Genomic DNA, 11,864 nt, shown 5'->3' on the forward strand with positions numbered 1-11,864 from the left:
CCGATAAATGCTTCTTGGGCACTGCGGTGGTAGTGGCCAAGCGAGATATTGCCGCAGCTTGGACACGAGCCACACCCCATACCATACGTGGGTGGCGGCGGGGAGTGGACTGGTGCATGGCCCAGGAGGAACCCCTCTTCGAGGCCCGGGGATGTCCTGAAAATTTTGAAAAGGTTTTGGGCAAATGGCTCCATCTATTGGCTTTAGTTTGGTGCTTATTTTTCTCCCATATCGCTATATTGTGTTTGCACATGCTGGTTTGTCCGAGGGTCTTATAATTAGGCCAGGTCTCCTGTTGTTTGCCGTAGATGGGCTTGCTACAATGTGCTTTTTATGCTGTCTATGTTTGTTTTGTCATCTCAAATGAGAATAAAGTTGATTATCAAAAAAAAACCTTCACGGTATGTAGATGTGAAGCTAGGAAAAGTAAATCTACTTCCCTTTATCCACTTAGCCTTCAATATTTTGTCCCTTGATATTCTTGTACCATGATAGCGTTGATGTCGATGGTCAGTACTGCAACGATTTTACCATATGACAAAGAATACTGCGGTGAAGGCGATGGCCACCAGAAGGAATAGATTTGGAAGGAGGTTCACTTTTCAATCTTTCTTACATTTTATCATGGCATTTCATCAATCAGAAGTGAAGAACACAAACCATGACCTGTTAGATAATATAATATCACGGTCATTCTCCCAAGCATTGGAAGACTTTCTCCCTCTTTCAAAAAACACTCGGCTGGTATTTCTTAGAGGTTTTTTGCCAGCCACTATTTTTTTTTTCAACAGATTTTATTGAGTTTTCAGAGACAAACAGGGTACACATTGCAACTTACGTGTATCTTGGGAAACAAAAAGTGCCTACATAATGAGCAGTACATTCTGTCATCAGTGAAATGAAATAACATAACATCCCCCCCTCCCTTGCCAGCCACTATGTTAAAGGGAACAATAGAGAATCATCCACAATTATCTTGTGCACTCCCTTCCCACACCGCCATAAAAAGCTTAAACCCTGCTGCACATGAACCTTGGCCAAGAGACAATAGAGTCGGACACGGGATGAAAATGTTGTAGATGTTGTGTCATTTTTGCATACTTGGGAAGTCTGCCCCTGCCGTTGCACGCCCCTACAAGCCCCTAGGGCTGAATACTTCACTTCATAATCTTTATTTCGATACATATGTACCATAAAAGATGCATAAAAAATACATACATAAACATAACAATCAAAACGTGGATGACATTATTGCCAATTATGACATATCAGACAAAAAGATAAAGTGCAGTTACATGAAGGCATTCATGGGAGGGAATATCATCTCATTAAAAACCCTTAATTAAATAATTTAAAACATTTAAAAAGGCATGTAATAAATAAATAATAAGCATATAACATCCTGGAGGAATCTAAAATTTCGGGCCAAATTTAGCTCTTATAAAATTTGTGGCTAACAGAAACCTACTAACACCAAAAATAATGACTTGGGTAGTATCAGTTTTCAAAATTCTTCCTGCCTCTTTATACGTTCTTACACCTATATTTAAACAGAGTGGTCTGATCCATCTTATTCTGGGAGCGGCATACGCCGGACAAAAGAACAAAATGTGCAAATCATCCTCCTTGCTCTCACCTGAGCATAAAGTGCATGAATCATCCCTATCGTTAGACCACCTTGCTACCCTTGAGTTTATCATCAAAATATCATATCTGTACTTCATATATAGTGTTTTAGCAAGTGGAGGGTATACCTCATCTAAGAATTTTTCATAACAAGCACTATTTTTAAACATGAGGAATTTGGTTGTCAAGGATCCTATCACTTTTTTATTTAGCAAGCTATGTTCCATAAATGCCCAGTATGATGATTGTAATACCTTTCTTGAAGTTTTAGTTAATAATACTGGATCATCCCAGAAATGCGCCAGACCAATCTTGATTAACCAGGTTCTAACATGTTTGAACCAAGCAATACAATTACAACTATCCAAATCCATTATTTCCTTTAGACCATTTTTGTAATCCAACAACTCAGGGGTTGTCCAAAGTCTAACCCAGAGCACTAGTGGTTTCAAAACCGCATAATGGTCAGTGCGTTTCATGTTTAGGTCTAAAATGAGTGGTGTTAGTGGTGTCCGGACAGGAACCCTTATCAAAGCTCTATAAAATGTATTTTCACTAACATTAAAAACTTTGTCGCACATGGGTCCCCATAGCTCAGCTCCATATAGTGCTGCAGATTGTGCTTTAAACTTAAAAACTTCTAGAGCTGGTAAGACCGCTTTACTATAGCTATTACCATCTCTTTTCATAATTAGTAACATGTTTTGAGTTAAAGTTATTTTACTTTTTTCTATCTGTGTTCTCCACGAAAGACTAGCATCTAATGAAACACCTAGATAGATAAAATTCTGAACATGTTCCAATTATTGGCCACTTAAAAACATTTGTTCCCTAAAAGTTTTATGTGGGTTTATAACCATATACTTTGTTTTGTTAGTGTTGATTTCCGGCCCTTTTTGCTGCAGTAAGTTTGGAATGTATTTAAAAGACATTGTAGACCCTTGGGTGTTTGCGATATAAGTATGGTGTCGTCAGCAAAAAGGAGGGCTGGGACCCTTTCGCCCCCCAATTTCGGAGCATAATTGTTACAGCCTTCTAAAAAAGAAGGAAAATCATTAACAAACAATGAAAACAAAGTAGGTGCCAACACACAACCTTGACGGACCCCTCTCTTAATAGGGATTTGGCTTGTTAACTCACCTCCAGGGCCCCACCTAACTTTAGCATAGTTGTTTTCATGCAGCTTCATAATCTGCTCTAAGAGGTTAGGAGGTAGCCCTTGGCGGTTAAGTGACCCCATAACAATTTTCGCGGGATCAAGTCAAAAGCAGCCCGAAGGTCCACAAAGGCTATATATAAATGGCCCTTCCTTATATTCACATATTTCCAACACAAGCAGAAAAATCTGAGAACCTGATCATTAGTACTTATTTTGGCCCTAAACCCTGCTTGATACGTTGATAGTACTGCTTTTTCCTCCATCCAAATGTTTACACAATTTAAAATATGCCTTGCATATATCTTTTGTAAGATATCCATTAAACTAATTGGGCGATAGTTCGCACGATCGATTCTATCACCCTTTTTAAAAATTGTGATGATTTCTGCCCCCCTCCATGTCTACGGTATTCTGCCCCAGCCACTATAACATTACATATACAGTTGATATAGGGGGGCCAAACATTTATTTCGTGTTTGTAAAGATCACCGGTAATTTTATCTAAACCGAGGGCCTTCCCATTTTCAACTGAATTGATAGCCGACACAGTTTCCTGTAAATCAAAATCTAATTAGTCACCAATTGAAATTGGCAATAGTTCCTCCTCCAGGGGAAACTGGACATTATCGGGAGTTCCATACAATTTAGAAAAATGCTCTATCCATGTCGCATTATCTAAAAAAAACTCCCTGGATCCCTTTTCTCTCTTATTTCCTTTAGCCACTGTTTTCCAAAATAACATTTGGTCACCATTCTTTGCAGCGGCTACCATAATAGACCAAACCTCTTCATCCCATGCGGCTTCTGCCTTCCCTTGAGATTTCTTATATTTTAACCTTGCCTCCTTAACTTCCAGCATATTTTTATTTTTAATCGCATTAACTAATTCAGCCTTTGCAGTGCGACATTCCTTGTTATACCAAGGTTCCCCTTAATATCTGGGGATTTCCATTTGTACCAATCTTTTTCGGTTTTTTTGTTACCAATAGTATACGTTCTTTAAAAAAAAACCTTGGGCAGGTCTAGGAATGTATTACCTTCGTCTAATACAATCTCATATGAACCAAAGGTTTCCGCAAAAATACTATAAACGTTTGCCAATAATTCATCATGCTCCAACATATGTGCCCATTTGACTGAACGCCGATTATTACTAATTATGATATTATCCACACTATTCTGAGTCATACTTTCAGTCTCAGTTGGGCTATGCAATAACCTACTCTCAAGCAGGAGCTCAAGCGGACGATGATCACTTTCTATTCTTGGTCTGATCTCAAAGTCCATAGCATACGACCAAATATCAGTGGATAGAATTATATAATCAATTTTACTCTGGCATTTGTTTCTAAGAAAAGTTGGTGCCCGTTGTGCATCGGACGATAAGTGTCCATTACATGCTCTCAGGCCGTGCCCTACCATAACTCTCGTAATTTGCAGCGCTAACTTAGTACATGGAACCATTTTACTATCATTCACTATAGGGATCTTGTTGGCACTATCTTCCTCATATAAGATTTCTCCAAGCCCTATAATAGGTTTGTAATTACAATTAAAATCACCACATATTATAATACTTATATTTGCATCTAGAGCATTTAGGATTAAATCCATTTTTTCTATTATTGGAGACTCTATATGGGCTGGACATGGTCTATTGTAGATATTATATAAGTGTACGGTCCTTCTGACTTCTGTTACTATTCTAATTCCTAGAATAGCTAATGAATCAATAGCTATTTGGGTAACACAAATGTTAAGGGTCACTTTGACCCATATTACCAGGCCCCCTGAGGGCCTTCCTCTCACAGATGGAACTGCAGCTGTATAAAAAGTTTTAAACCCAACCCTATGTGGTGTTTTTATGGCCCAGGTCTCCTGCAAAATACAAATTTCACTCTTTTGGATGTAATCGTTCCATTCTGGGTCACTAACATTCCTGTTTAAACCTGCTATGTTCCATGATATCAATTTTAATCCTGCAATATGATTTAAGCGAATAGTCCTCAAGCACCCACCTCTTAGCACATTCTCTACACAACTATCTCCCATGGACGACGTACTCTCACTAGGTTCTATTATTTTTGATACAAGAGATATGATTTCACATGCACATTTCTCATCCCTTACTGACTTCTCTTTACAATGATTATTATTAATTTGTTTATTATTTTCCCCACCAATTCATTTACTATAGATACTGCATTAGTTTCCTTTACCATTTCACTTGTCGATTGCAGTCAATCTACCTCTTCCAAAGAAGTTAATTCTCGGAATCTATTGGGAGTTTCGGGAATTAAAAAAATGCAGAATTCTGGTTTAACGTGATTGGTTTGTAAAAGTAACCCAACGGTAGGGCAGAGATTCTAGGACTCTGGGGTAACATCTCCTCTTGTGCCTTCAATAACTTATGCACAGTGCGCGGGCACCTAAAATTTATGACAATACAATCTCCTTGTATGTCCTTTGGTGAAGTCCCCACCCATCCTACCCTGCGCACCATCAAAATTTCATTCACCTTGTGAATGTCAAAATGTCAAACTTCTTATACTTACATAGCCAGTCTACCACTTTATTCCTAAGGTTATGCCAGGATTCCTTCTGATACCTTTTCAGGACTGGCACGCCTCCTTATACTAAAACATAGGGACATGTTGCTGGGGGCAAATTCAATACATCTGGATTGGGGATCAAATCAGTTTCCTTTGGACTATATATTGTTGACCCATCATTATTCTTTCCCAGATTATTAGTTCCATTTTCAAATCGAGCAACAATTTTACTATAGGGCACACGCACCCCCAATCCCTCTAGACTACTCCCTTGCTTAACAATATGTCCTAAGTCTTGTCTAGGTTGGTTTAATTGATTCGGGGTTTGTTCTTCATTACCAATTTTCTCCGTTGCTTTACATAATGACCTCAGTTCTGTTACTAAACAAGCCCCTTCTTCAATTGTTTTACTACCATCTTTATTCATGGTGTCCAACTGAGCAATGGAAGAATTTAGCCTATTGATCTTGCTATCAAAAATCTCCATTTTACTATCCATACTTTCATGTATTTCAATCTGTATTGCATCTAAGGCTTTTTTGAAGATGTCCACAACTGTATGATCTTCTCCTCCCACCCTTTCTTTCTGATTACCCTCATTTATAAACAAGTCAGCGTCAGTTTGTACCCCAATTGTTCTTGACAGCATCCCTTCTTGTTCTAGTACATTACCAATTCCTTTGCTTACACCAGACGTCCCTTTTTTATCAACAGTTCGTTTCTCCCTTGGCAGATTCTTAATTGGATCTTTTGTTATTGCTAATGTCTTCTGGGTTCGCAATCTTGTAGATATCCCAGTTACCCCCAGTTCATTAGTAATCAAGGGACCTTCCTTAGACTGTCTTAGCTCTCGATCAGGGTTATCCAAATTAAATGCAGAAGTTTGAGCGTAGCTCCCCTCATTCGTAAGCAAAGTTGTGGCCGGCAAAGGTATACTGGGCTGCTTGTAGGTTGGAAGGTTAGATGGATCAAGTGATAGCCTTCTCTGGGCCAATTAGATTTCATGACATAATACTGTTTCAGCTCTTATAATGTAATCGTTAAGCGTACCAGCCGCCCCCTTCCGTTTACTCATAGTTACTTAGGTAATAAACCCAATGCCCCAATAAATTAGACTTGAATTGGTCTTGGATACACACGAATTAACTCCCACGAGAACACAAGTCAATGGCTCGGAAATAGTTTATAACCGATATAAATCAACAGGGAGTTTAATCAACAAGTGGGTTTATAACACAATTGCCTTTCAACTAGTAGCAACGAGGACTCTCACCATATGTGATTTGATCACAGTTGGGTAAAAAGAAACCAAGGGGGGTGGCCCAGCCCGGCCTCCTTCGACCTCTGACGGCCTTAGATGGCCCGCCCATGTCCCGGCTTCTCCCGGCACGTCCCGCGGGACGAAGCTCCAACCGCCCCTTTATGCGCCTCCTGGCGCGTGCTTGGCGCGTCAGCGCCGTACTCGCCGCGAGTGGGCTGCTGGGGGTTGTAGTGCGGCGTCGGAGCTGGAGCGCCGGTCCCAGTGCAGCGACCCAGTGAGAAGCGTTGAGCCCGGAGTAGCAAGTGTCCAGAGAAACAGGTTCACCTAAGGCTGAATAACTTTTAGGCCAATCAGTTCACAGTGTGCCCTACTTGATAAGTACACTCTGCGCCGTATTACACTTGTAACCTTTCATGATGTGCACCGTGACCCTGTTACGCTGTACAGCGGGTGAACGTCGACAGCTGGCACAAGTAACAAACAAGCAATACAGAAATACATGCATTTGCCATAAGACCATTCTTCTTAATCCCCTCCCATGATCCATCTTAGAACCGGTTTGAATCTCACTAACGCATTGTTTGGAAAGCTACTGGCCAGCCTAACTACATGAATAGAATATTTTCTGCGCTCTGCCTGGTTTAACGTCGGCACCGTTTTTAAAACGATACCACAAAAAGGAGCAAACATGCGCAAATACAACAGGTCTGGCTTTGGCAAGCTTGTACATTGCTTATATGTTTTTACTTTTCATTGCAAGTACATGACACAGAAATTAAAAAGAAAAATAGGCATATTGCCTAAAGGTGATGGCCGTAAGCTTGCAAATAAATATTGCATTTAAAAAAATAACATAGCATATAGTGTTAACAGAACAATGCAGGTTCTTCTTAGCAGCAAGACGCATTTAGAAAATTCACAGAAACAGTTTATAGTTTCAATGCACGCCACAGCAAAACATGATTTTACTAAGAAAAGTTATGTGATTTTAAAGTACTAAAACCCAAAGACACAGTTTAAACACGAACATATGACAAAAGAAATGATGATAACCAATGGGGGAAAATGCATTGGCAAAGTAAAACTATTGGCCCACCAGCCCTGGTACTGAAGTGCACTTCTTTTTTAGATCAGACAAAGTCCCAAAACACACACAGTAGAAGCGAGCCATTGACTGACATGGACTTTACCCACTGCTCAACCCTGCATGCTATGATGGGCAGATACAAAATGTGAATGACACTTTACCAGAGCACTGGATAAAAATGATTAACTCAACGTCCCTGAATCTATGTGTATAAGTATGTATTTTTTTATTCATGCACTTTTGGATACCATGCTGCCTCTCCAACACTTGAAGCTGTCACTAGGTCTGACCTAAAAACACGAGTCTAGCATTGGAGACACTGACAGTTAGTACCGAATGAAAACCGATCTACAACACTATTGCTACTACTACTATTACAAATAATGATAATAACAATATACGTAAAATATGCCTCATTGCCAAAGTTGTGCAGCTTTGAAGCACTGTAAATAACTGGAGCAATAACGCTAGTGGCGGCTAAGATTCCATGTCAAAGACCTGCAGATGACCTGCTCCAAATACGAGAGGGCCCTCCCAAATAACCTTTTCAGCGGTCCTTAAAATGAGGGCAACTATATTGGCAAAAAAGACATGGTATTTCAGGGCATACAGGGTAGGCAAGCTATTGTTGTGCGTTTCATCAACATTCAATATGCCTACTCATTTATGGTAATTTAGCATTCACGTCAGTCGAGCCATAAATGGAGTTTGGGGGGGGGGCTTAAAGAAGGGAAAGAAGAAGCTGTCCTGGCAGACTGGCCAAGAAGCAGTTTGATCTGCAGTATTCGATGTATAGATGACTCACTCACTGACCTCACAGTCAAGATCCACCACAACGGTGTCCCCAGCTCCACTTGGAATGGATTGCCGCAAAACGCAAATAAAATGGAAAATGCATGCAAACATGCCAACACTCCTGAATTAGGGAGAGCATTCTCAAACTCGTGTATATGTTATTTTAGCTTGCTCCCTTTTAAAATGTGCTCAACCCAAGGGCATAACGGCGTAGTTAAGAATTCAGTGGGCCCGTCGCACATCTGGGCTCCGGTGACACTACACCTACTGTACTTATGATAACATGCGCACCCCACACGTGCCTCCCTGTGCTTTCTTCCGTAGAAGGATGGTTTCACTCCAGATTCTAGGCAAAGAGAGAGAAAGGATCGTGTAATGCACACAAAGGCCTACATGCTGTGTGCTGACCTACAAAGCAGGAGGTACAACCAGGGTCATTCACGAGCAAGCGGAGTACCTAACAGGGGTAGTGGCATGCACCACATACGCATGCCAACCAAGCAGGGGGAAGGTTCCGAGAAAAAATAGACAGGGTGGTTAATTCGTAATGGGTGTTTCTTTGTTAATACCCAACCAAGTAAAGGTAGAAGGAAGGCATTTTCCTTCCCTGTATTAGGGCCCATGGTAACCCTGCTACGCCACGTTACCATGCGGAACGTGTAGTCTCTCCATTTTGCTCCCTATAATACGCAGCATTACTCACCTGAGGGAGAGGGGGTGCTGTTCAAGGGACCCTTGCCTGGCCTCAGGCTGCCAGTCTCCCCGGCCTGCTCCCGTCTCTGACAGACCCCGAATTCCTCCCACTCGACGCGGTCCCCCGCCGCCACGAAGGTACCGAATTCGTCGTCGTCTTCGCCGCCGCCGCCGCAGCCCCCCGCCTCGCTCTTCATGCTGCCGGGCTCTGCTGCATAGTGGCCGCTGCCATGTAAACACGTCTGCTGCCCCGCGCGCCCGGCGCGAGGCCGGTCCGCAGCGACGGCAGTTGCCATGGTTACTGGGCTTTGCGGCTCTCGCGCCAGGCGCGGGGTCGGACGGGCGCCCAGCTCTGGGGAGGCTGCAGGGCCAACCGCCGGTCCATGGAGACGGGGAGCCCTTCCAGTCAGAGCCCGGCTCAGCCGCGGCGCAGGCTCTCCGCCGCTCTGTTTGGAAGCGTCGAAGGACGGGCTCCGATAATCCCCGACTCCTCGCCCCCCTCCTGCACGTGACTTTACAACTTGTGCATTTGCAATTTTTTTCTGTTTGTATCTTTTAAGTAACGCATCTAATCCTAAATCCTTATGTATCGCAACTGGTTCTTGTTGTAGTTTAGTTCAAGGAGTTCACGCGTGAAGTAGGTTCAAGTAGATTTATTGCAGAGATAGGACAGCTTATACATCTTTGAAATCTGTAAATTTTCCTAGTGTATCTCTAAAAACTTCAGGAATTTTTTTTTTAGTGTTCTCTACAAAAAGAGCATTATCACCTAAATCACTAATGCTTAATATGGATGGATCACCCAAATACACTGGAGGATCGGCATTGGGGTCGAGTTTGATCCCCAATAGCCCCTGATGTGGCCACCCTAGGATAGCGACACCTTTGGTAGCTACGTATACTTTCCCTTTGGTGTACCTATCTTCTACTTGAATATCAGCCCAAAAGAAACCTTCAATATTTATTTTTTGCCCAGAATAGCCACCTGGAGAAATGTCAGGATATGATAATTTTCTATCACCCCAAAAACTTTTGAAAAGACTCAAACCAATAATGGAATACCATGAACATGAATCCATCATTAAAAGAATGGGTCGATTATCAATTAAAATAGTATAAGAGGGAAATTCTTTTTGTTCCGATTCATCTACAGACAAAATACAATTGAAACTCTGCAAAACTTCTTCTTCTTCTTGAGAAATGTAGTTAACCCTTTGGGAAGAACGACACACATTAGCAAAATGACCTTTTCTCTTACACTTGACACATACTCTGTCCCATGCTGGACATCCCCGGTAATTCCCTAAATGGTTTGAACTGCCACATCTATAACAAGATACATTTCTCCTGTAAGAAAACTTATTATCTGTAACATTCTTATTATCTGGAAAAAAAATTTCATTGTCTTTCTTGGAAGGAAATTTATTAGGACCAGATGAAGCGGATTGACCTTTTACTAATGCCACTTCAGTTTCAGGGATTTGTGATTTAGGTGTCTGGCCCCTAATTTCAGAAACAAACAGTTCTGATTGCTCAATTCCCTTCGCAATGTTAATGACAGCACTTAGGGAAGATTCTGTGCCCAGCCAAAGTCTCTCCTGAATTTTCTTACTTTTTGTGCGCATCATTATTTGATCTCGTAGAACTTGTTCGTAAGAAATAGTTTCAAATGCGCAAGAACAAGCTAATGAACGTAAAGCAGATACATAGTCTTCAATAGATTCATCTAGTTTCTGGACGCGGGAATAAAACTTAAAACGTTCCATGACTGTATTTATTTTTCTGCCAAAACGGACTTTCATTTGTCTAGAGGCCTTTTCAAAAACATCAATGTCTCCAGCACCTTCAATGGGTGGAAGGTTATCAAATTCTTTGATTCCTGCTCCTCCAAGACAGTGTCTAAGGAGAGCTAGCTTGCGTTTTGCTGAACACCCATCTTTTTCTAGTACATCAACATAGGCTAAGAACATTGGGTACCATAAATCCCATTCAATACTCGGTTCGCCAGCAGTTTGTAAAAAAATGAGGCGGAGCAGCAATATTGGACATTGTAGTTACCACAAAAGAGAGAGAGGAAAAAATTTTTTTTTTTTTTTATTATTTATTTTTTTATTTATTACCTTGTTGGTAGTGTAATGGTAGTCGATTTCTGTGAAAATTAATTTTCTGGTGTTTTCGACGAATTAGTTATCTTGTTGTGTACAAACGCTCCGTGGTTGAAATTTCTGTGAAGAAATACGAGGAAAATGAACAAAATGGCGGCACGTTGCTGACGTCAGACGTCAGTCAGGTGAAAAGGCAATACCCAACATGCACTGCGTTAGTCCGCCGGAGAGTTGCTCACTGTCGCGGGATCATGGAGTGCGAAATGGAGTCTTTGGTGTGTTGCTAAGACACACGATTAAACGATGCCGCAGCGGGTGCGCATTTCGTAGTGTTCAAAAGATGCACCATCCAACGGAGATGCCAAATGCAAGTAAAAAACTACGTTTCTTTCCAAATAGTTATGTTTACTCACAGTTGTGGCTCCGGTCTGTGGGGGTTACGGTAAACAGTAGCTTTCCCCGCTGAAAAGTTTTCGGTCGGCAGCTGTCCTTTAAAGTCGATGTACATGTGTTTAAAAGTTACGAGCCTTGAAAAATTGATGCTGCAGAATGATTACCTTGCGCCGCAAAGGTTTTCCAGCATAGG

The 11,864-nt window shown here is 41.4% G+C and overlaps 1 protein-coding gene across 1 annotated transcript in view; it reads right to left on the reverse strand.

Annotated features, from left to right (window-relative positions):
• Positions 1-9,625, reverse strand: part of LOC144781680 (uncharacterized) — a 253,397-nt gene extending 243,772 nt beyond the window's left edge. Inside the window, exon 1 of the mRNA XM_078660653.1 lies at positions 9,184-9,625. Coding sequence (XP_078516779.1) covers positions 9,184-9,469 — 286 coding nt within the window. The 5' untranslated portion in view covers positions 9,470-9,625. The remainder of the gene's footprint in view (positions 1-9,183) is intronic.
• Positions 9,626-11,864: the final 2,239 nt, after the last annotated feature.

Source organism: Lissotriton helveticus, chromosome 9 (assembly GCF_964261635.1).
Source record: "Lissotriton helveticus chromosome 9, aLisHel1.1, whole genome shotgun sequence".
In the NCBI taxonomy this organism is placed as follows: Eukaryota; Metazoa; Chordata; class Amphibia; order Caudata; family Salamandridae; genus Lissotriton; species Lissotriton helveticus.